This window comes from Prosopis cineraria, unplaced genomic scaffold (genome assembly GCF_029017545.1).
Source record: "Prosopis cineraria cultivar Desert tree isolate PC_DT_omini unplaced genomic scaffold, ASM2901754v1 PC3, whole genome shotgun sequence".
Classification (NCBI taxonomy): Eukaryota; Viridiplantae; Streptophyta; class Magnoliopsida; order Fabales; family Fabaceae; genus Prosopis; species Prosopis cineraria.
The window spans coordinates 2323642-2350269 of NW_026555334.1; the positions used below are offsets into that span (position 1 = coordinate 2323642).

General features: G+C 29.8%; 1 protein-coding gene across 1 annotated transcript; it reads left to right on the plus strand.

Annotated features, from left to right (window-relative positions):
* Positions 1 to 24438: 24438 nt before the first annotated feature.
* Positions 24439 to 25012, plus strand: LOC129304833 (uncharacterized). The gene is made up of 2 exons (XM_054944654.1): positions 24439 to 24837; positions 24930 to 25012. The coding sequence occupies exons 1-2, from the start codon at positions 24588 to 24590 to the stop codon at positions 25010 to 25012; spliced, it is 333 nt and encodes a 110-aa protein (XP_054800629.1). The 5' UTR covers positions 24439 to 24587.
* The last annotated feature ends 1616 nt before the right edge of the window (positions 25013 to 26628 follow it).

Below are 26628 nucleotides of genomic sequence, written 5' to 3' on the forward strand. Positions count from 1 at the left end.
GACCTAGCACATTTTGCCAAAGAATCAGGGATGTCATGAAACTCATGGCACGATCTTTATTCCATGCTCTCTATTTTGGTAATCAACTTGTTTCACCGACATACTTAGGCGTGAGGTCCGTAGATTTTAGCATTACTTGAGATCGTGTCTTTCGTGCCAACAATCTAATATTTGCGGCTAACAGGATTTCGACATGTTTTCTTATTGTGGCCTTTAATGAGCATCGGGGCAGGCCCTTTTTGTTTATATCGGGCCTGATGCTTCAATTACTCAGCCCAACTAACTTTGTAACCTATTTGAGCGATGTTTTATATTTAGCCCTAACACCTCCATTCTTTTTCATGGCCCAAAATTAACAAGAGTTGGATTTTACTATTTATAAAACAATAGAATTTGCAAAATTTAGGTAGTAATTAATATGATGTTTGAAAAATGCCCTATAAAAATAATGGCCTTAGTTAATAATTAAGAGTGTGTGAAAAAGATTTAGTTAGGGGCATTTTCGAAACGGAGGGAGTATAATTAAGGGGAGCATACATGCGTACTAATGATGAAAGGGTCAATTATATTTGTTATACTTCTTTAGTCTTATTTATAGCATAGAGAGATAAGATTAATTTTTGTCCTGTTGACATGGCACTTAGTTATTTTCTATGTTCATTTTGTATTTATACCCTCATTAAATATTTAAAAAAATTATTAAAAATAATATTTTGTCATTATTAGAGGATAGAGGTAGAAAATTATTAAATTTTAAAAAAGAGTTAATAAAATTTAATTTTTTTTTACTTTTAAAAAATATATGTTAAAAGTAATTCATAAATAAAATTAGAGGTAATAGTTTTACTTGTATGCCAACTTGGTCTCAAAGACAAAAAGTTTGTCGGCTAGGATATGGAGAGGGCTAATTCCCTTTTCATCCGCGGAACACACAATTTCTTTTTGGTACATATTAATGATTTCAGATGCCAGCTTAATTCTAAAAATGCATGGGAGGCTCCACTGAAAATGGTAGGGCATGGGGTGACGAATTTTAAAGTTGAAACATGGAACTCATTCCCCACATAACTTTGATAAAGAAAACAATCAATACTAGTAGCCGTCAATGTTAAAAGACAATGGCCTCTGGTAATAAATCATTGCTGAAAGTAATTTATAATAATTAAATGTAGCAGCATGTTTAAAGAAATATGAGAACTAAAATGTTTCATTTAAAAACGTGATGATGATAACTTTAAAAATATTTATATAAACACATTTATTTAGTTCTTTATTAAAACAGAAATTAAACACGCACTTAATTCATCCACCTTACGATCTGAAGAGCTCTATTATAGTCGAGCCTTGGAAAATGAGGAGGCCTATTGCGGGAGACAAAAGTGTTTGATGGAAGACATAAGAATTACGAAAACATTTTAGATTTTAATGAAAGGCACCGAACGAGAGGGGATGCCACTTGGGCTAAGGTCTAAGATCCGTACGAGTTGTTTGATGCAAAGTCCAAAGTGGCGGCGTCCAGTAAAGAAGGAATCGAGGCCGCTGCTTCCATGGATAAGAAAACTTAAAGTTGACCACTCAGATGAAGTCAGAAAGTGTGCAGGAACAAGGTCATCCCTTTACCGTCCCTAGTCGATAGGGTTCAGTTTCCTTGCTCAGCTGTACAATGAGTGTACGGTACTCATCTGGTAAGCGGCATCTCATTTTGGATGATGCAGGGAAACCAAACGACGCTCTTCTTCCTCATTTTGATTTCGCTCAAGGGCTTGGCCCAAAAAAATTTAAAAAAATGGAAGGAAATAGTCATTGGGACTATTTTCATGGGACCTACCCACATGACTTGTGGACTTGTATTTTTTTCCCCCAATGAGATAAGTTCATTGAGCCAAAAACTATAACCCCATGATATCTTTCATCTTTCAATTATATATAATATAAATAAGCAACAAAAGTATCTTATTATATAATATTGTTGTTTAAATTTAAACTTATATAGGAATTACACAAATTAGATTTTGCCTCATTATTTTAATTTAGGGAAAAATGAAATTTTTAGCTCCTTATTATATTTGCAGCTCTTATTCCTTTGATTCCTTAAATTTAATTTTTTGTCATTCTTTTATATTTTTTAAATCATCAAATAAGAGAAAATAAAAAAAATCAAATAACTTATGAAAATTGAATATTTCTCATTTAACCACATATATGCATGTCAAGTTATTAATATATTTTATACATTGGTTTAATTTAAGGGTCAATTTATATTTTAGAGCTTAGAAGACTAACATTATAATTTAAGAAAACAAAATATTATATTGATAGAAAATTAAACTTGAGAGACCAAAGTAAATTTCAAAAGCTAAAATTTTTATTATTATTTAAATTTATGTGGGCATAAACAATCTTCAAAGAACAAATTGTTCTTTGCTCTTTACGAACCACAGTATATGACATTTTTAAAAGTTTTGTTTGATTTAAAATATAAAATATTAGGTAACTTTTATAATTATTTTTCTAACTATACCCCTACTTCATTTATTATTTCTTTTTAAAAAAATAATGTATTAAAATTTTAATTATCATGATCAAATCAATTATATAAGATATTTAATGAGATTAAAATTGAAAAGATATAAATATCTTAAGAAATTAAAGTTTCAACCAGCATTTTTTTTAAAACCATAAATTAATTATTAATGCCATATATTTTAGTTTAATGAGAGTATTTTTTAACATGTATCGAAAACAAATTATAAAATATTTTGTGTGGCAATAAAATGAATTGTTCTTTACGAGAAAATGATAAAAAAAAAATTTTGAAAATTTTTCTTTATTTTTTAAAATTTATGGAAAACAAATTGTTCTTTTATTGCTCATTTATATTATATATAATCAAAAGACGAAAGATACACATGGGCTATAATTTTTGGTTCAGTGGACTTATTTCATCGGAAAAGAACAAAGTACAAGTTTTTAAGTTATGCTAGTCGGTCCCACAAAAATAGTCCCAAACTCGCAATGGCTAATTGCTTCCAGTTTTCCATTTTGTCCTTAAGCGAAATATAAATGACGGAGATGTGGGTTGATTTCCCTCCATCACCCAAAACAAGGCGCCGTCTACCTAATGAGTACCGTGCCCTCATCGCATAGCTGAGCAGGGAAACTAAACCCCTAGTCCATAAGCTGAAAAACAAGACCACTTCATGATGGGCGGCATTCAATTTGGTATTAATTATTCCTCCTGATTGAAACATAAATACTTTTAATGATAATTCATATATTAATAAATTTTTATTCTCAAGAAAATATATATTATTTTTTATTATTAATTTTAATTTATTATAAGTTAAAAAATATCATAAATTTTAAAAAATTATATTAATAAATATAATGGAAAAAAAATTACAAATGCTATACTGTTTATAAAATTTATAGTAATAAATACTAAACTGTACTGAAAATAAATATTGACTTTACAAAAAACAATTTTTTTTAAAAAATATTCTTTTTAAAATTTATAATTTTGCTTAGAAATAAAAAAAAAAGATGCTCGATTAGTAGTTTCTTTTATATTTGAGAAGGGGAGTAAAATTTAAGTGCCAAAGTTGTCTCGGTGGAGGGTGCAGTGAAGGACTGTCTGTCCTTCTGCATGGCCCAAGCGACTGGTCGACGTGGAGATAAAAGAAAACTTCCTTCCTTATGTCCATTTGTTAGTATTATAGTTTGGAAATTGAGTAGGTAGAAGGATCATTGGATGGAGATAAGATCTAATCTGAGTTTTTATTTCAATATAAATCATGATTTAAATTTGAATAATGGACATTTGAATGCTCTTTATTTCAATAACTAGTATTTGAATTTCAAATTCTTGAAACCACTAAATAATTGTCCATTAATGAATTTAAATAATGTTTATTGCCATCAATAAAATTAAATTGTATTTAATGGATTATTCTCCTATTATAAAGGAGAGTTGCCAAATTAGGAAATTATTGAATTTTGAAATTTGTGTCTCTCCATAATTCTACCTATTTCCTACTTTGAAATTCATGTGATCAAGGAGGCTTTAGAAGTTGCTATTTGCTAGTCTCTATAGTGCTTGGGATAACTCCTAAGGGTGGTTCGCCAAATATCCTACAACAAATATAGTGGGGGCGAATAACACCTTAAGGACAGTGTGATATACACACATTTTTTAGCATAGTTTTCAAATAACATCTGTTCTAACAATCTTAAGGTGTTATTCATACTGTTGAAATGGAGACTACTCAAAAATCTACTTTCAAAGTCATGAATCAAGACTTCATAAAACTAGATCATTTTGATAGGACAAATTTCAATTGCTGGAAGGACAAGATAATGTTTTTGTTAACTGCTATGAAAATTTTGTACCTGCTTGACACAAATCTGAAAGCACTACCTGTTGCAACACCAGATGAAAGTGATGCTTTGAGGGTTGAGTGGAAAAGGAGGTCAGAGGATAAAGTGTTGTGTCATGGTCATTTTCTTAATACTCTGTCCAATCAGCTATATGATCTCTATTCATCATTGTCTTCACCAAAAGAGATTTGGGATGCTCTTGAAGCTAAGTACAATATAGAAAAGCAAGGGACAGATAAGTTTTTAATTATGCAATATTTTGATTACAAAATCCAAGATGTTCTTAACGTTTTAGATCAAGTTCATGATTTACAAATTTTAGTTTCTAAACTAAAAGATATAAAGATTGAAATTACTGCATACAAGTGAAAGTTTCACTTTAGATCAAATTCTGAAGCTTTTGCAAATTGAACAAGAAACTAGAATTTTACAAAAGAAGCATTTAGAATCTGACTCTAAGGTTAACTATGTGGCTGTAGGAAATAAAAATTAGAATTTTTCTAGGTATGGTAAGAGAAAAAATCCAGAACCCTCAACCTTCAATCCAGAAAAACAATACAAGACTATAAAATCTTGTTTTGTTTATGGAAAGAAGGGGCACTTGAAAAAGGATTGCAGATACAGGAAGAAACCAAAGAATGAAAATACCAATAATGCAAACATGGTGGAAACAAATTTTGATGAAATAATTGTCATGGTTTATCATATGCATATTGCTATGATTTCTGAGTTAAACATGGCTGCTGCAAAGTCATTTGACTGGTGGTATGATTCTAGAGCAATGATTCATGTCTGTCATGACAGGAATTAGTTCAAGGATTATGAAAATTCTTAACAAGAGCATAATGTTATTGTGGGAAATGGTAACACAGCAAATTTACTTGGAAAGGGCAGTGTTGAGTTGCAATTTACTTTTGGAAAGAAGCTAATTCTGTAGAATGTTCTTCATGTTCTTGATATGAGGAAAAATCTTGTATCTGCAAGTGTCCAATGTAACAAGGGGTTAAAGGCTGTCTCAAAGGCAGATAAGATTATAATTACTAAGAATGGTGTGTTTACGAGAAAGGGTTAGTCTTGTGATGGAATGTTCTAGTTAAGTATTAATAAGAATAATTTAGTTTCTATTTATATGCTTGAGCAATCTTTTCCTTTATGGCATAATAGGTTAGGACATGTTAATTATAGAACAATGAATTATATGTTAAAATCTGAACTTATTTCACATGGGAATGATAAAACTGATAAATGTAAAATTTGTGCACAAGCTAAAATGATAAGAAAACCTTTTCCATCCATTGAAAGAAGCTCGGGAAATTTAGATATTTTAGATTCTGATATTTATGAATTAAATGGAATGTTAACAAGAGGAGGGAATAGATATTTTATAACTTGTGTTGATGATTTTTCTAGGTATACACATGTTTACTTGATGAAATCAAAAGATCAAGCTTTTTTAATGTTTTTGAGTTATAAATCAATTGTTGAAAATCAAAAGGAGAAGAAAATTAAAATTTTAAGAAGTGATAGAGGTAGGGAATATTTTTCTGTAGTTTTTTTAGAATTTTGTGAAAATAATGGTATAATACATCAAACAAGTGCTCCTCACACACCTCAACAAAATGGTTTAGCAAAAAAATAAAATAAAACCCCGGTGGATATGGTAAATGCTATGATTATTAATGCAAAATTGCTTATAAACTTGTGGGGTGAAGTTTTATTAACTGCTAACCATGTTTTAAACAAATTTTTTTCCAAATCAATTCATTGTAATCCTTATGAGTTATGGAATAGTAGAAAACCAAATTTAAATTATCTAAGAGTTTGGAGTTGTTTAGCTTTTTATAAACTTCCTAATCATAAAAGAACTAAGTTGGGACCAAGAGCTTTAAGAAGTATTTTTACGAGATATGTAGAATATTCAAAGGCATATAGACTTTTAGATATTGATTCCAATGTCATCATTAAATCTAGAGATGTAGAATTTTTTGAAAATAAATTCATAAATGATAATGTAGACCCAGAAAAAGTCTTAGTTAAAGAAAATAATGGCACTACATCTAGAAATGAATTTGAAATTAAGCCTAGGAGAAGTCAAAGAGTAAGAAAAGAAAAATATTTACACTCTGATTTTATCAATTCACAAGCTATTGTCTTTTTACTTGAAGGTAATAGATATTCTGTGAAAAGGAAAATTCCTAGTGTTAAACGCTGAAGAAGATCCTAAAACTTATAAAGAAGCTATGATGTCCCAAGATTCAAATTTTTGGAAAGAAGCTATTATGAAATGAAATCTTTATCATCCAACAATACATGGGTATTGGTAGATCTACCAAAAGGTTCTAAACCTATAGGTTGTAAATGGGTATTTAGAAGAAAATATAATGCAAATGGCTCTCTAAACACTTTCAAAGTAAGGCTGGTAGCTAAAGGATTTAAACAAAAAGAAGGAGTAGATTATTTTGATACCTATGCTCCAGTGGCTATAATTACTTCTATTAGAGTTTTGTTTGCTCTTGCATCAATTTATAAGTTATTTGTTCATCAAATAGATGTTAAAACAGAATTTTTAAATGGTGAATTAGATGAAGAAGTTTATATGGAGTAGTTAGAAGGTTTTATACTTCCTAGTAAATAATAGAAGCACTTAAACAATGGTATAAGAAATTTGATTTAATTGTTTTGTCTCATGGTTTTAAACATGACAATGCAAATAAATGTGTTTATCTTAAATTTACAGAAGACTATGGTGTTATTATTTGCTTATATATGGATGATATGCTTATTTTTGGAACTAGTATGACTGCTGTGAATGAAACTAAGAAGTATTTATCCTCAATTTTTAAAATGAAAGATCTTAATAAGGTAGATACTATCTTAGGGATTAAAGTTAAAAGGCACTGTAGGGGTTTCATGTTGAATCAATCACATTACATTGATAAAATTTTGAATAACTTTCAACATTTAAATATAATAGAAGCAACCCCTTATGATTCTTCTAAAAATTTGATACAAAATAATAATAGGACAATAGCTCAACTAGAATATGCTAGTGCTATTGAAAGTTTAATATATGCATCGCATTGTACTAGGCCTAATATAGCTTTTACAGTATGTAAACTTTTAAGATTTACAAACAATCCTAGTACAAATCATTGGGAAGGAATTGGAAGAGTTCTAGGGTATTTAAAGAAAACAAAAGGGATGGGACTATTTTATGAGAATTTTCCAACTATTTTGGAAGGTTATACTGATGCTAGTTGGAATACTAGTATAAAAGATAATAATTTGACCACAGGGTGGATATTTACTTTGGCAAGAGGAGCAATCTCCTGGGCTTCAAAGAAGCAAACTTGTATGAGTGATTCAACAATGGAATTAGAATTTATTGCCTTAGCATCAACATGTAAGGAAGGAGAATGGCTGTGAAATTTATTATTAGAAATAAAGCTATGGCCGTAGCAGATGCCAACAACTTCCTTACACTCTGATAATCAAGTAACTATGACTAAGGCTTATAACAAAATATATAATGGTAAATCTAGACACGTAAGTCTAAGGCATGCATATGTGAGACAATTAATCACAGATGGAGTTGTTACAGTTTAATATGTAAAGTCAAGTGAAAACTTGGCAGATCCCTTGACAAAAGGACCCACTAAAGAATTAGTGGTTAAAACATCGAGAGGAATGGGATTGAGACCCCTTATGATCAATCACTGGTAATAAAAACCTAACCTTTAGCTAAAAAAAATCCAGTTTAAAGGTTTAATGGGTAACAACAAGTTACTGATAAGTGATTGGACACTAGAGTTATTTTATGTCCATTCCATGTCTAGTGTGTAATATAAGAACTTAAGTGTCTAGGGTGAGTAAAACTCTTAATGGAATCAAGAAAGCCTAAAAGATAAAGGCTTAAAGGAATTCCACCTATGTGAATATGTAGAGTGGTGTTGCTCTAAATAGGAATTTGGGGTGATTCCTGAAATGTTCATGAAAAGCCTAGGATGAAGCACATGGCTATTAAAGTGCATGAAAAGTTTATGAATCTCACAAATTTATTTGTAAGATGATGTGTGTGGCATTTTCGGTGTTAAGACAAGAGTTATGGTTCAATGCGCCCAAACAACCATCACTTTGTTAATACTTTGAAGTGTCTACACTAATAATAGGTTCAAGTCAAAAGACACTTGCTATCATGCATAATCTTATGTGGTGATAAAGAGGAAACTGAATTTTCAAACTAAGTGAGGGATTGTTAGTATTATAGTTTGAAAATTGAGTAGGTAGAAGGATCATTAAATGAAGATAAGATCCAATCTGCGTTTTTATTTCAATATAAATCATGATTTAAATTTGAATAATGGACAATTGAATGCTCTTTATTTCAATAACTATGTATTTGAATTTCAAATTCTTGAAACCATCAAATAATTGTCCATTAATGAATTTAAATAAGGGAAAATGACAATAAAGTCCCAAAAGATTAATTTTATACGAGTTAAGTCCCAACTAATTCTAAAAGGCCAATAAAGTCCCAGAGTCCTTAAATGGTATTTTGATGTCACAGGAAAAGACCGAAACACCCTTCTTCAAGTAAAAGCTCATTTTCTTCTCTGCCTGAACGAGTCTTAGTGTGCGACGCGAAGCTCTGTTCTCTGGGTCTGCGTTCTTTAATCCATACGGTGAACGAGGGCTTGGTTGGGCCAGAGGAGATTGATGTTTCTGGGGGCAGCACGCATAGCCGGCAACTGAGAGTTGAACACTTGAAGGAGAAGATGGAAACGTTGGAAGCGATGACAGAAGTGAGAATCTAAATTTTAAAGGATAAAGCTCCAGTAATTTGCAAGTGAGAAACTAAATTTTGCAATGCCCTTAGAAACAATTTGCAACTGGTACTCCAAATTTTGAATCGAAGAACTATTAAATTCGTTGAAGAGTTAAATCCTTTAGGACAAAGCTCCAGTAATTTGCAAGTGAGAAACCAAATTTTGCAATGCCCTTAGAAACAATTTGCAACTGGTACTCCAAATTTTGGATCGAAGAATTATTAAATTCGTGGAAGAGTTAAATCCTTTGGGACAAAGCTCCAGTAATTTGTAAGTGAGAAACCAAATTTTGCAATTCCCTTAGAAACAATTTGTAACTAGTACTCGAAATTTGGGATCGAAAAACTCTAATTTGTGAAAAACAACATGGGACTTTATTGGCCTTTTAGAATTACTTGGGACTTAACTGGTATAAAATTAGTCTGTTGGGACTTGCAAATTTTATACCAGTTAAGTCCCAAGTAATTCTAAAAGGCCAATAAAGTCCCATGTTGTTTTTCACAAATCAGAGTTCTTTGATCCCAAATTTCGAGTACTAGTTGCAAATTGTTTATAAGGGAATTGCAAAATTTAGTTTCTCACTTGCAAATTACTGGAGCTTTGTCCCAAAGGATTTAACTCTTCCACGAATTTAATAGTTCTTCGATCCAAAATTTGGAGTACCAGTTGCAAATTATTTCTAAGGGCATTGCAAAATTTGGTTTCTCACTTGCAAATTACTGGAGCTTTATCCTAAAGGATTTAACTCTTCAACGAATTTAATAGTTCTTCGATTCAAAATTTGGAGTACCAGTTGCAAATTGTTTCTAAGGGCATTGCAAAATTTAGTTTCTCACTTGCAAATTACTGGAACTTTATCCTTTAAAATTTGGATTCTCACTTCTGTCACCGCCGCCAACGTTTCCGTCTTCTCCTTCAAGTGTTCAACTCTCAGTTGCTGGCTATGCGTGCTGCCCCCAGAAACATCAATCTCCCCTAGCCCAACCAAGCCCTCGTTCACCGTATGGATCAAAGAACGCAGACCCAGAGAACAGAGCTTCGCGTCGCACACTGAGACTCGTTCAGGCAGAGAAGAAAACGAGCTTTTACTTGAAGAAGGGTGTTTCGGTCTTTTCCTGTGACATCAAAATACCATTTAAGGACTCTGAGACTTTATTGACCTTTTAAAATTAGTTGGGACTTAACTCGTATAAAATTGATCTTTTAGGACTTTATTGTCATTTTCCCTTTAAATAATGTTTATTGCCATCAATAAAAATAAATTTTATTTAATGGATTATTCTCCTATTATAAAAGAAAGATTGTCAAATTAGGAAAGATTGTCAAATTAGGATTATCCATAACTCTACCTATTTCTTACTTTAAAATTCGTGCGATCAACAAAGCTTCAAAATTTGCTATCTGCTAGTCTCTATAGTACTTGGGATAACTCTTAGGAGTGGTTTGCCAAATACCCTACAACAAATATAGTGGGGACAAATAACACCTTAAAAACAATGTGATATACACACATTTCTAAGCATAGTCTTCAAATAACATCTGTTCTAACAATATTCAAGGCAGCCAAGAAGAGAGGAGTCTCTCCATTATATTGTAAAATTGTTTCGTTCTTCAATCAACTTGTGCCCTTGAAGATGATTAGCTTCAATGATGCACATACACATTTGGAGCGACCCTATGGATGGTGCACAATGCAACGCTGTGTCCCTGCAACATTCTTGTGTTTCAGCATCTCCATCAAACTCTCCGTCGCCAATGGCATCTGCTTAATGTCACGCACTAGCTCCCAAAACACCGATGCTTCTTCTTTGTTCACCACCACGTGCAATGCTGTGTCATCATCGCTGTTGATCTGCATCGTGTGAGTCTCTGCATTTTGGCTCTATGAAGTCACCACTAGATCGCATTCACTAGGTAATGTCGATCGGTATAAATCCACTGTTGTAGCTGTGTCAAAAGTGTGTATTTGTCAAAGTCCCACATTGACTAAAAGAAAGACTCTCCTAGTATATATATATACTAAGGAATAAAGTGGGCTAGTAAAATGGGCTTGGAGAACAAGTGGCCTCGCACACATGAGACAGGCAAACAAAGGGCAATCGCAGTTGCAATCAGCCAATTCGCCCCCCTACGCGCGAGTTCAAGAGGCACTGGGTTCCTTTTACAGGGTTATTTTTACAAAAATAATTAAATAAATAATTATTTTTAGCTTACCCGAAAAACCTCTGATTTTGCTGTTTTGAATTTGAACTTGAGGCCTTGGCAATTTTTGGACATTAAACCTCTTTTGAAAACTGATTTTTGTGGGTTAATGACTTAAACATTTTGTCTACCAAACGTCTCCGGATTAATGAACGCTAAATGTTTTTGGATTAATAGACGTGTACGTTTTGCTATTTAAGGCGTGTGTAACTGAAGCATTAATCTGTGAACGTTTTGTTGTTTAATGTGTGTGTAACCGAAGCATTAACCGGTGATTATGACCCAGCATTTATGTCTCCATCTTCAGGCTATATATAGCCCCTGGGTGCTGACAGAAAGTACAAGCCTCTTGAGTTTTCGAGGTTCTCTCCTTCCTCTGCCTTCTGTTCGTCTATGTTTGTTTTTTTAGTTTTTACTGTTCTGCTCCCTTGCTCCGCTATAGGAAGTGCTTGTTTAATCCTGGAAAACTATCGGTCTGTCGTCCTAATGTGCTGGAATAGTTCTTAAGAACAGTGTCCTTCTGGGCACGACTCAAGCAGATAGAAATTCGCTGTTCCCGTCTGCCGTCGGTGCCGCCAACATCCACCGCCATCATCCTTCGATATAAAGTATCTATAAACTCCATGCCTTCCATTTTGCAGCAATGCGACAATTACTACCACAACTCTGGCGGTCTTGTGGTAGTCACCTTCATGCGTGGTAGCCTTTTATGCATGATTAACTACCACACTCATGTTCCATATGTCATAAAAAGCACAAAGCAGGAATCTGTGGGAAGCATTTACAATAGAAAAAATCACATTAAGTCCCAATAAAATAATTTTATTCAAGTAAAGACCTAACAAATTTTAAAATGTAAAGCAAAACCCTTAGATCTCAACAAATTTGAAAGAAAAAGTTGCAAGATATGAAAATATTAACTTTTGGAGATAAATTTGCAATTGTGTCATTTTGGATTTGCAACTCACTTTCTCAACTTTAACAATTAATACGAATCTTAATAATTAAATTTGAAAAATAAGATGTCATTATTATTTAATAACTTTCAAGAACTTGCAACTTAATATTAACTTTTGGAGATAAATTTGCAACTGTATCGTTTTGAATTTGCAACTAACTTTCTCAACTTTAACAATTAATATGAATCTTAATAATTAAATTTGAAAAATAAGATGTTATCATTATTTAATAACTTTCAAGAACTTGCAACTTAATTTGTCTTATGAAATTTGCAATTCATTTTCTTAATTTTAAAACTGAGAATGGATTGCATCATATAAAAATACTAGTTAAGGATCTAGGAGACTTGTTTTACATTTTTGAAATTTGTTGGGAGTTTAAAAAGATTCTTTTGAGATTTAAATGCCATTCTCCCATTAGAATATAAAATGACCTTTCCTGGGCAAGGCATTATTATCTTTTGCTTTCTAATTAATTTCAAATTTGTTATTTATGTTGCGGAACACGTTATTTACCACTTCGAATGAGACAAGCAACCCAAATAAAAAAAAAAAACCATGTTTTTGTTCTCAACTTTGTCATATTTTTTGAGTCAATCGATACATAATTGCTTATATATAATCGGTCATAGATATACCCCGGATATATTCTGAATTTCTGACGAATAGCTGCCAGCGACACACAGGGACGATGGAGCCTAGAAAATTAATTTGATTTGGAATGAAATTCATGACATACATAAATATACCACTTCGTTTTTAAATATAACAAAAAAAATAACTAACTCAATCAGTTTAAAAAATTAGTTAAATATAACAATTGTGTCTGAAATAAAAAATTTGGATTAAATTAATGAAACAATTTTGTGTCGTGAAAATAAACATTGATTTTATGAGGAGAAATTTGAAAAAAAAATGTTATAAATGTTAGAAGAAAATTATCCCTATATATTTACGTTCTTGACTAATTGCCTTCACAATAAATCAAGAACATTAACTTTTTTCCAAAACAAAACCATATGTGCACTCGTATATAACAAAAAAGAACGAATATACTAGATCAATTACTAGATTAAATTAGCTTATTTGGAAAAAGTTAAATAAATAGCCAGGTGTGGCCGGACAAGTTAACTCAAATACATTAATTAAATTTTAATAGTAAATAAAATGTAACAAATGCTAAAAAGCCATAAATTCATATCTAGCCTATACAATTTAAAGTTTAATAATAAATGAAAAGTAACAGAGCTAAAAAGTCATAAATTCATATCCAGCCTTCATACTTTAGCAATCTTGAAAGTTACAAAATTGGATAGCATTATTTGTCCTGCAAAAAGCAACACAACACGCATACCATCATTTATTCCCTTGTGTTCCACAAATTAATGCAGACAGATATATTTTATTTTCCTTGCGGCCGAAGACTACAGAGAGAAACAAACTTACTTGAATCCACACAAGTATTATATCAGTTTAATTTAATGGAAAATTAAACAAATTTGTTGATAATTGATTTTTGATTTAATTTATTAATTATATTTTTATTAAAAAAATAATTACAATTAATTTTTACGTTTCCCAAGAATCATTTTCAAAATACTACAAGAAATTAAGAGACTATTTTGAAAGTAAATAGATAGTTCAATGATACTCCCAACAAATTTATATTGCACGTGGCGTAATATTGCACGTGAAATGTAACAGAGATAGTTCAATTGGAGTAATATTTATCCAATTTGAATTAAACTAAAATGTATAAAATCTCTCTACACTTTAAGTTAGTTACATGTGACTTCTCGTATCTTTCAACATTTAAAATTAATTTACCTAATTTTTAATTTTATTTTTAAAAACCACTTGCCATTAATTATTTGTTATTTTACTAATATAGTCATTGTTATATCATATTAATATAATACAGATGGCACGTGAAATGAAAAAAATATTTTTTACTATTTTTTAACACAATTTAAGAAAGGGCAAAATTATAATTTCTACTTTTAAAACATGTGATGATGCTATCATTCTTTAGTTGAGTGGCATTGTTCTCATCATTCACGAGTAATACAATTTAAGAAAAAAATTATGATTTTATTATTCTGTATCAATTAAAACAGCCTTTTATATCAACAACTCTCCGAAACTACAGGCCACATTGCAAGTTCAAAATGGCAGATTCTATAATATCCCTTCATTAAGAATTATAGTAATCTTAGGAGATTTGGTTAATATAAAAGGCTATTTTAATTGATAAAGAATAATAAAATTATAATTTTTCTCTTAAATTATGTTATCTGTGAACAATAAGAACAATGTTGCTCAACTAAAGAAAATGAGAACATCATTATGTATGTTAAAAGTAAAAATTAAAATTTTATCCCTTCTTAAATTGTGTTGAAAAAATAATAATTTTTTTCCATGTGATATGCCATGTGTCTTGCGTTAATATAACATGTCAATAATTATATAATAAAATAATAGTTAATCAATTGTAGGGAGTTTTGAAAAATAAAATTAAAGGTTAGAGGAATTAATTTTAAACTTTAAAAAATGATGGGAGTTTTATACATTTTAATCTTTTGTTAATTCCGTTCAATCAAGAATGATCCTCCCATACTTCATATCAATCATATTTCTTTGATTTATTTTTATGCCGTATCCCTTTTATTATAGCTTTTGGTTTATTAAAGTTCTTTTATGACAACCAATAAACTGAAATTTGAAGAAAAAAAAACTATATGTGATTTATATAGTTTATAGGATTGAAAGTCATGATTCATGAGATTTGTAAAGGATGTGTTATTAAATTTTATCTTACTTGCCATGGGAGGGATGATGATTTTGTTTGTTTTTTTTTTTTTTTTTTTGTAATCTATTCCATTACCATCATTTCTAGCAATCAAATGGGTCATTGTGTTGTCTCCCCTGGCACGTGCAAAGTTGACCATTTTTCTTCGTTGCATCCTATACTTTGTTCAAACAACAGCAGCATTGCTAATGATGTTTACTTATTTATTTCGGGACTGAAACTGAATATGTTAGTCAGATGCTTACCAAAATCAAACGATTTGTCCAGCATCATGGATGCCATGTTTGGTTTGTAGCACATCCTAGACAGGTTGGTAACAAAAGGCTGTAATCTCGGCCATTCCTCTTTCCTTTTTCTGATATATATATCTGATGGTTTAACAGTTGTGTAATAAAAATACCAGTTACAAAATTGGGTTAGGGGACCTCCTAATCTCTATAATATAAGTGGAAGTGCATACTTAATAAGTGCGACAATTGAATTGTTATTCGTTGAAATCGAGATCCTGAAGCTATGGATCGAAGACAGGTGTGTATTTGCAACATGACTGTGGATGCATTGAGTGATTATTTAATTTCATAATAATATGGATCTGAAGCGATATTTAATTTTTTTTTATTATGTGGCCAAAAGTCATATTTAATTTTATAATTACATGACCAGAAGCTATATTTGATTTCATTATTACATGCCCAAAAATCATAGCTGATTTTGTTATTGTATGGCAAAAGGTTATCTTTTTATTATAACTATTATGTGAAAGGATAATTTTACAATCCTAATGATTTATATAAATTTTGTGAAATTTTAATGGGTATCTTGATTATTAATTCAATTGTTATAACTATGCCACAACCTAAAGGCTGATAGTTTTTAAGAGAAATTGCCAAGTTTAAGAGATCATTTTTGCTATAATCCTAAAGATTATAGTCAATAAAATTTACGTTGCAAAAAAATATAACCTGTAGTCATATAAATACATTATCTATTGTTTATTGAACTTGAGGAATTTAGCATCCCAATTTAATTTTTTTGAGTTAACTAGAGTTAATACAAGTTAGGAAGAATATTTGAAAGTAAATAAATTAATTAAAAGATTTTTCATTTAACTTAAGATATAATTTTGTGTTAAGATTTGTTTTTAGAAATTAAAAATAATAATAATAAGTGATAATATGTATACACACACGGGAGAAGAGGCGGTGGAGCGTTAGGGGAGAGAGAGAGAAAAAAAAAGAAAAAGAAAAACACGATAATCAGAAACAAAAAGAAGAGGCGGTGGAGAGGGGAGTACATTAAGCATTGAATTTTGCCTTTCCCAATTCATATTACTCACCATGCGCACGAGATAGAGAGAAGGGGAAGGAGAGGATAAGGGATTAAAGGAGATTTTAAGGTAAAATTTTATATTTAAAATTATTTTTATTATTAAAACTCTTTTTATAAATATTTTTTACTCATCTTTAGCTTTTTAATGATAATAATATTTTGATGAGTATAATAAATTTTAATATTAGGGTTTAAAGTAAGTATTTATTTTTAACAAAAGAAAGCTACAAAATAGTAGAGATAAATTGATACTTAAATTTTATTGGATTAAATTTATTCTATTAACTTATTTGAGAGTTTAAAATTAAGATTTTAGTCATAAAATTTGTGATTTCTGATACATAGGATATTTAAATTGATTAAATTATGTTTTTGAGATTTAGATAAGTTAATTTAACTTAGTTTTAAATTTTTATCTGAGGGACTTGGATTAGAAGAATATGATTGTAAATTTGAGAATTTTAGAGGTTACTTTTTGAGGTATTGGGTGATTATGGGAGTGAAATAATTATTTCTAAAGTTTTGAAAGGGTGAATAAACGTTAAAATTTTAATGGAATATTTACATTTGTTGAAAGAGATTGAAAAATTAAATTTGGGAGAGTTTGAGGTTTGGATTTTGGATGTTGGAGTTAGAAGTGTGATTTATAAATTTAAATGGATTAATTAGAGGTAACTGAGATAAAATTGAGTTGAAAAGGATGGAGTTTAATTTGGAAAATTGAGAAGTTTAATTGTATTTTATATTCAATGGATAAATACAATATATATATATATATATATCTAATGTTATTTATATCATTCAATATTGTAGATTAATTTATTATTGTAGCTAAGGAGTTTCTTGTACATTTGAATTAATTATAGCCCGAAAAAGAGGTAACATTGAAATATCCTTTTATATATTGAGATACTTTTTTATTGTGTGTATATATATATATATAAAATGTTTGTGTGATTTTATTGTGAAATGTAATGTTTGCTTTATGTGATGCAAAAGAGGTAATAAAATAGTTAGCAATGCGATTCTTTGTTTAGAACTAATGATTGAATATCCATGTTACATGGTTTGCCTCCACTACGCACCTAGTAGTTGGTCTTTTTCTTGTAGTTCCCAATACCTTTGACATCCTGGGGCAATTGGCACCTCCTTGTAAGGAGGGGAGTCCTATTCTAATGGTAATATACCTTTGGCTAGTATAACTCAGTTTAAGCTTCAATTAGTGGTAATAAGAGAGTTGGGAGTTATAAGAGTGAGGTTGGGAATATATCACTGTCGTTTTAATTTAATATTGATTTAGAAATTTCTATATGATCATGAAATACGTATGTATTTATAAACACGTTTGCAAACTGGTTTTGAAAAGTATATTGATATATGTTACAATAACCAACTATTATTGAGATTTTTGATCTCACATGTTAGTTTTTACCAATTTTTAGGGGAGCAGTCGGGTGAAGGTATAAGGAAGGCACTGAAAAAGTAAGCTTGGGCTCCCTTCTCTCGGCTTGACACGTGATTTTCTATTTAGTTTGTAATTATAGCTGCCATGACCTAGAAACTCTATATAATTTTATTTTGGATAATTGTTGTAGATTGTTTGACTGAAATTGCTTAATCCTTTTGTCTGAACTGGATGACTTTTGAATATGCTGCTTTAAACTATACATATTAATGGTATAAAAAAATGTGTGTTTGGTAGGATTGATGAAATCTATAAACAGTTGTCGAACCCTAAACTTGTTGCAAATTGTTTATTGGGCTTCATTTGCCCTAAGCCCAAAGGTGGTGTTTTTTTTTCTTATGTTGTGAAAATTCATGATAAAAAAATTAGGTCCATTACAAGGAATGCTAATGTCAGTTATAATAAAGGATTATGTGTTGTTGAGGAAAATATTAAAGAATGATTATGCTGGTTTAAAGAAATTTATATACAAAATGTTATAATCAAATATTCAAATATTATTTGTTTTCATATTAAAGCAAGTGTTAATTTGTAAATGTTCATAAGAATGAGTAAGTTATTTTCCTCCTTCTATGCATATGAATATTTTAAATTTGAAAACATATTTGATATTAAAATTGTTTTTGTTATGGTATAAGGAGATCTATTTAATAACTCTTACATATATATGTGTGTGCGCGCGCACGCAAAATATTATACATATGATGCATTTTGATTAATAATAAAGTTCTTTATAAAACTATCTATAAATGTGTTAATAGTTGCATTGAGATATCATATGTAAGATTGGAATAACATCACTCATTAAAGATATGTAAGTCATATAAAATGTAAGGCAATTAAAATCATGGATATATGAAAATGATTATATGTGAATAATTTTTATATATTACTTTATTGAATATGTTCCTTTTAAAAGATTTTCTCTGAGTCATTTCAAGAATCCCCAAAGATCAATGAAAAACTTTGTTTAGCCACAATCTAAGCCCAAAAAACATAGGATTTGAAGCTACTATCAGCACCCCCAAAAAAAATCTCTGTATACAACAATAAACAATAAAATTATACAAGAACAACAATTTTAAACTTTGAGGCACAATATATAATTATATACAAATACTCAACCATTCTTCCATCTTCAAATCAATAAAAAATTTCAAAAAAAAACAAAGAGAGAAAATACTTGGTATAATGTGACCCCCGGAGGTTGAAGAAAGAAAAGGACTCCGTGGGAGAAGATAAACAATCCACTCACAACAATGGGAAAAGACCCACACAAAAAAATGGAAGAATGCTCGTGACAATGGAAGAAAATGACTTACAAGAGATCCACACAAACAACCACCCAAATGCAAGAAAGAAGTCTCAAATAGCAAAGGAAGAAAATTGTGGAATGTAAAGCTGGTAATTCAGACAAAATTTAATGGGCCAGTACCAAGCTTATAAAAATTTAAGGCAAGACTTAACAAAATAATAGTTTTTTAATGTTCAAGCAAGTTTGAATAGGTCTGAAAAATTTACGCTTGGCCCAAATCCTAGAATAAAAAAATTATATTTTTAAAAAATATATAAAATATAATAAATATTAATTAATTTTTTAAGTTTTAGGTTATTTTATATTAAAATACCATATATTTGAATGCATTACTATAGATTTTTTTAAAAAATGAAAAATATTTATATATATTGTCATAGTTTATTAAATATCTAAAAATAATATTTAAAATATATTTTAAAATTGACTTTTAGATTTTAAGACACATATTTTTTTTAGAAAGGATTTGATTCCTATATATCATTTAAGTATCCAAAAAATATATTTTTATGAAAAAATAATTAATTTTAAAGTAAAAAATTAATTAAAATTAATTTTAAAAATAAAAATAAGGATATTCGTGCCACTTGAAACCTAAATGACTTTAGACCGAACTTAACCATTTAAACTTTTCAAAAAGTTTGAATTGGATTCATTCGAGTTGAGCCCAAATTAACCTTACCAGCTCTAGTGAAATTCTTGATGATGGTGACAAGGTTTGGGGGGTGACAATTCAAAGAGGGAGAAGGAGGATGGAAGAAGAAAAGGGAGGGAAATTGATATGAAAAGATGACTAGGAGGAGGTGGACAGTCCAACTTTAAGTCCTTGAGTTACCACATTGTTTGGCTTTATAAAAAGTCTATATGATAACATGTTTCCACATCAGTTTATCAAAATTGATGTGGAAACTTGCAATTTTTCAAACTTTCCAAATTGACATGGAAAGTTGCATTTTTTTTTCTCTTCAAATTCTTACATTCAATGTCAATTGTTCCCTAAACGGATATGAAATGTATTCCATATAATTATAAAAAAAATCACTACCTTTTTTACTTCATATTTTAACAAACCAATAGATAAAGTTGGTGTGAAAAGTCTTTTATATAGAAGTGAATTTTTCAAATCCACTCTAAAAATAACTAACTCTAATTTGATTGGTTCCTATACATAAATTTCTTCAAAAAAAAGTACAAGGGCTTAAATACTCACTCCATTTATTCAATATTATAAGATATTTTTAATCAAATTAAACCCCTAATTAGTTAGTTAATTGTATCTAAAATTACACCCTCTTTTTTTATAAAAAAATTACACCTTCTTTTCATATTTATCTTTATTTAATATAATGTATTAATTAAAAAACTTTATTAATTACATGCCTTAATTAAGGGAGTAATTGTTTTTGAAAAAGCATCATTAATTGCATTTTGAAAAACCCAAAATACCTTATATGTTTGAACATTTAACCTAAAAAAATGCCTCATATTTTTTAATACAGGGAATAATTGTTTTTATTAAAAAATAATTTTTAAATAAACCTAATATTCCATTTAAAAAGATGGGAAAATGACAAAAATAATTTTTTCACATTACAATTAAGTATTGTGAAATGCCACAACTATTATTTAGTCTTTAGAAATTTGTCTAACATTTTAATTTTTGATAAAATGACATCTTTGCTCACGGTGACTACTATAGAAATTGACTAATTTGGTTGTGTTATTGACTAAAATAGAATAAAGAATGAGTACTTTTTTTTCAAAGTTGTTTGTTATTTAAACCTAAGTAGTCATTTTTAAAAATAAAGTAGTCAAATTTTAATCCATTTATAAATTATCAATTTACAAAAAAGAAGTAGTCATTTTTTCATTCTAATTTAGTCAACAACACAGTCAAAGTTGTCATTCCCTATAATAGTCACTATAAATAAATATGTAATTTTGTCAAAAATTAAAATGTTAAACAAGTTTCAGGAACTAAATAATAATTAGGGTTGAAGGGCATTTTGGATCTTGAAGTATTACGCAAAAACCGCACCGGACCCTGAACTCTTAAAATGTGTAAAATAAACTCAACATTGTTAAATTCATAGCAAACTACCCTCATTGTTAACTCTTTCTTAACACTGTTACGGTTCACCATAGGATTCAGTCAATTACTAATGTGACATTCCCTTACTGATGTGTCATTTGTTAATAAGTATCACAGACCCTAACCTATTACATGAGTAGCATCCTAGACCTTGAATTTTAAAATTTCGAGTAAATTACCACCACCATTTATGTATAAAATGTTGACTATTATATAAACCAAATTAGCCTCAATGTGGTTCACTGTAATGAATGCATCGTTGGCCGTGAAGAATGACCTATAATTTTGTGAAATGATTTTTTTTCCCTTTTTTTTGCAATATTTTTCAAACGATTGATATCTTATCCTTTTGAACACTATATAACTCTGATTTAATCTTATTTTAAATAATATTTATTTGTTTGTTTAATTGTAAAAACTTGGGATCTCATTTGAAAAGAAGTTTAAATATCAAAGGATTTTAAGTAACTGGTTAATTTGAGTTTTAAATTCATTGATAAAATCGTCAACTTTTACATTTGTCGTTTGTAAAATCCTCTGATACTTAAACTTCTTTTCAAATGAGATCCCAAGTTTTCACCATTAAATAAATAAACATTATTTAAAATAAGACTAAATTAAAATTATAGAATATATGAAAGTATGAGATACCGATTATTTGAAAAACATTGCAAAAAAGGGGCAAAAAAGTTATTTCATAAAATTATGGGTCATTCGCTACAATCAATGTTGCGTTTACCACAGTGAACCACGTTGAGGCTAATTTAGCATATATGATAGTTAATGTTCTATACATGAATGGTGGGAATAATTTTCTCAAAATTTCAAATTTTAGAGTCAAGGATGCTACTCACACAATAGTTAGGGTCTATAATGCTCATTAACAAATGAGATATCAATAAGGGACTGCCACATTAACATTTAACTGGGTCCCACGGTGAATAGTAATAGCATTAAGAATACGGTGAATAGTAATAGCATTAAGAAATAGTTAATGGTGGGGGTAATTTGTTATAAATTTAAAAGTTAAGGATTCATTTTACACATTTTAGGAGTTTAGAGTTTAGTACACGTTTTGCATAATATTTTAAGGTCTAGAATGCTCATTAACCCTAATAATTATCACATTTTATGGTACTTAATTGTCATTTGTATATTTTGGAGTCTTTTTTTTGTCACTCTCCCAAAAAGATTAATAATTTAATTTTAACATTTTATTTAATATAAAAAATTATATAATTATAATTACAATACCATAATATAATAATTGATTAGATAGATCATCTTATAATATTATTGTTATTAGAAATAGAATTACAATAAAAAATATAATATAAGATAATTATATTACATTGGGAAAATATATTTGCAAGTCTTTATATTTTTTTAAATTTTGAATTAGGTTGTTACAATTTATTTCATTTAATTGAGTTTTTATAATTTGATCAATTAATTTTTGAGAAAATTAGCTCAATGGCCTCAAAAAATACCCCATAACTTATGGATGAGATTTTTTAAATTTTTGAAAATATGGCTCATTCATAAAATCAATTAGATGTGTTTTCTTTTTATCCTTAGAAAAAATTTATTATTATAGCAAAATATATTTGATTAACTAATCTTTAGCTGATTGGATCTTTTTTTTGTTATCAAAAATCATATTGTGTGTGCTCCCTATCTGATTTATCATCTTTAAATATTTTTTTCATCATATTTTTGGATTTAATTTTTCTTGATCATCATATTCATCTCTCATACAGTGCTTTTCTTTATCAAAATTTTTATCTAATTTTTTTGGACCATCATTTTCATCACAGAGCTTTTTTCTCTTTCTCTCTCTTTGTTTTTCCTAGATATTACGAAGAGGACATTAGACATTAAAAAGGAAACTCTATTACTGATCTGCGATACTATATCATTGATATACGGCTGTATATAAATGATAAACAATTGGTAAGTTAAAAATCACTGATATGGCTTATATATTAGTGATATATAATTTTATATCACTAATATACAATTGTAGATCAATATAATCAGACAAATTAGACATAAACTTGTTTATAATTGATATACAGTCGATCAATAATGTAATGTCACAGATCAGTAACATAAAAAACATATAATCATTTTCTCAAAACAGATTAAATAAAATCTCAGGAAACCCTTGCTTGAACTCTAACTTTTGTAACAAAGTCTAACCAAACTTCCTCACCCTGATCTACAGCTTTTGTGTGGCTTTGTGTAGAAGCTGCAATTTGGACTTCCTCACCTTACATTTGTGATTTTTTCAACCTGAATTTATAACTTCCAATCTTCCTTGCCTTGTGTTCTTGTAGTCTCCTAACTGAATCTCTAACTCCATTTATCCATTGATATGAGCTGTTCCGTTGTCTATTATCAATTTTTTTGTCATTGTGACCGAGAGTGCAGTGTCGTTTCCACATCTTTGGGTGGGTGAAAGCAAAACCAGTGTGAAAAGGGAAAATTAGGGTATTGTGATGCAAAAGGATAGTTTTGTCTTTTATATCAAAGGTAAATTAAAAAACGACCATTATTTTAATTTAGGAAAAAGGTGGGTTATTAGTTTTATTTAATCATATAATATTGGCTAAATTGCTAAAGCCCCTAAATTTTTTAACCCTTAAAAATAAAAATCCTTAATTTTTTTAAAAAACAAAATTAAGAATTTTTATATTTTTAAATTAATTATATAATTTTTATAACTCAAAATTTATCTTTTAAATATTTTTTATATTTATATAATTTTCATAAAAAGTTCATAAAAATGTAAATAGTGTATTAAATCAAATTTTTTTTATTTTAGTTAAAAGTATTAAATAAATTTTGTATAAATTTCAAAACTATTTTTATTCAGAAAATTTAATAATTATTATTAATTTTAATATAAATATTTAATGTATCAAATTATAAGAATTGATTAAACAAAATAACCAAAAAACGATATCTAATTTAAAATAAAAAAAATTATGAAATAATTTTTCCAATTCATCCTTTAAATTATTGAATAAAGTAGACTTGTTGAGGGAAATGCTCACCGCAACTCTGCAAGAGAGAGAACGTATAGGACGAACGAACAAGGCGGGTTAGTTGCCACGCCCCAAAACCCTCACACTTGTACGGCATGTTGATGGAAGTCGTAGAGTAACAGGCAGATTCACCGGACTAAGCCATTGATATCTTCTCCAAGAAATGGGTCTTCTCTATCAACATAGGCTTCTTCTTAGACTTTCTCTCTTGTCCTCAAATATCCGCCTCATGAGCATCAGAAGCTTGCTGCATTTCCCAGCTTTTCCAAAGCGGACGACTTTTTCGTCTCAGAGGGACCTCCTTCACTCCCAGAGGCTCCTATTTTGTTTAAAAACTAGTTCGAGTATTCGTCCGTTATCACTCAGGACTAATGGTTATTCTTATGTTTCTGACTCTGAAGTCCCTAGGCCAGGTAAGGTCATCTTGACATTTGCTTTCTATTGAGAAGCTTGGAGGCTGTATAGGAGTCTTTTGGTTACTGACATTTATATTTACATTCTGAAGACTTTCTGGAGGAGAATCCAGAGGAGGAGATGTCGAGGACGCATTTCAAGATTTTGAAAGGAAGTTGCGGGAGCTTGGGATAGATGCTCATTTATGCGGATCGGGGCAATACAACGGTTGCTTTGTCCAATGTATTGTTGGTTTCCTTTCTCTATTTGCAGTCTTCTGTAAACTGCAAAAACTGTTCATGTGGTTATTATTGACTGTTTTGTAGTATAGTGTGAATCAGTCTGTTTTAATATCCTTTAAGAAGTTTATCTTGATTTCTTGCAGTCACTGCTTTGCTTTTATTTATTCATTTGTTATTTATTTTATAGTTTATTGTTGGCCCGTTGGAAAGTACTTTAACTCAAAAACATCTCTCCTAGTCACAGCCTGCGGAGTCCTCAGACCTCGCTCCAACGGCCATCTAATTTTGGGATTTGGTCTCAATTTGAGGGATTCTTTTTCTTCTGGTGGCGTGCTCAAAGGTTGATATTTTGGGTTATGGATTTGTCTCAAGTTGTACTAGAAGAGTGATGAGGAGCAAAGTTTTTCTCCTTTTATTTAAGCATTTAAAAGATTAAAAGATTTTAGTAGTTGAGTTAATGTAATTATACAAGAAAGTAACTTAATAAGTCAGAAATGAGTGAGTGTAATTATGTAGAAAAGTAACTTAATGAGTCAGAAACAAAGATACTTTGTTGTTCTGGAAAAATGACATTCCCCTATTTATCAAAACATAGACAAAACAAAAGAAAATGTTGGTGGTTTGAAAATGTTCTGCGGCCATCCTTTAATGGGTGGTCATTTCATAGAAAGAGCTTTTATTGCTCACTTAATACTCTTTCCGTTAAAAAATATAAGGCATTTTTAACAGAATTCACCCTTCAATAAAATAGTTACTTATCTTTCAACTAGTTTTATCTTTCCATATTTACCCTATTAAATACCCAAAAAATAAAGTAATCTATAAAGTAGGGGCATTTTTAGAAAAAAGGTAATGATTACACCTCAAAAGAATTAAAATACCTTTCATTTTTAAACATCTAAGTCCTCAAAAAAATGCCTTACATTTTTGAATGGAGGGAGTACAAATTAATTGACTTAGATGCTTTGTTGGCATTTTTGATCTTAATCTTCTTCCTAAGAAGTCCATGAAGATTTTTGGGCTACAAAATAGGACACAAAATAGGACTGGCCCACCAACTTTCATACACTCATACCAAGCATCTCAATTTCTCAATGAGGTTTGAAAGTGATTGTTTGTGTTCTTTCTTTTTGAGTTGCATTTCATACTCTTGTTTTATTTTGACTGTTAGTGCCAAGGCGGTGATTCAGAAGAAAGGAGCTTATCTCTTTTCTCAACGCAAGATGGGTCTGTTGCTAGTCATTTTCTTCATCCAATTATTTCTTTTTTGGGTATCAAATGGATTTTTTCTCCTGCATTTAATGATGGGAATATCTGAGTTATTCAGAGGGGCTGCTTTATGGATGTGTTTCCGAGCAAAATGTGGTTGGAAGGGCAACACAAAGGTTAGACATTTTTCAGTTTTTGAAGTATTCCATTTACCCCAGAGCACAGATTTGGATGCTGTCAGCTTCTGTTTCTACTGTAGGCAGTTGCTGGTGGCCAGTCATTGAAGCACATACCCAAAACTAAGAAAAAGAAAGAACTGTCTGAGTCAGAATTGATGCTGGAACCCCTTTGTGACAAGGT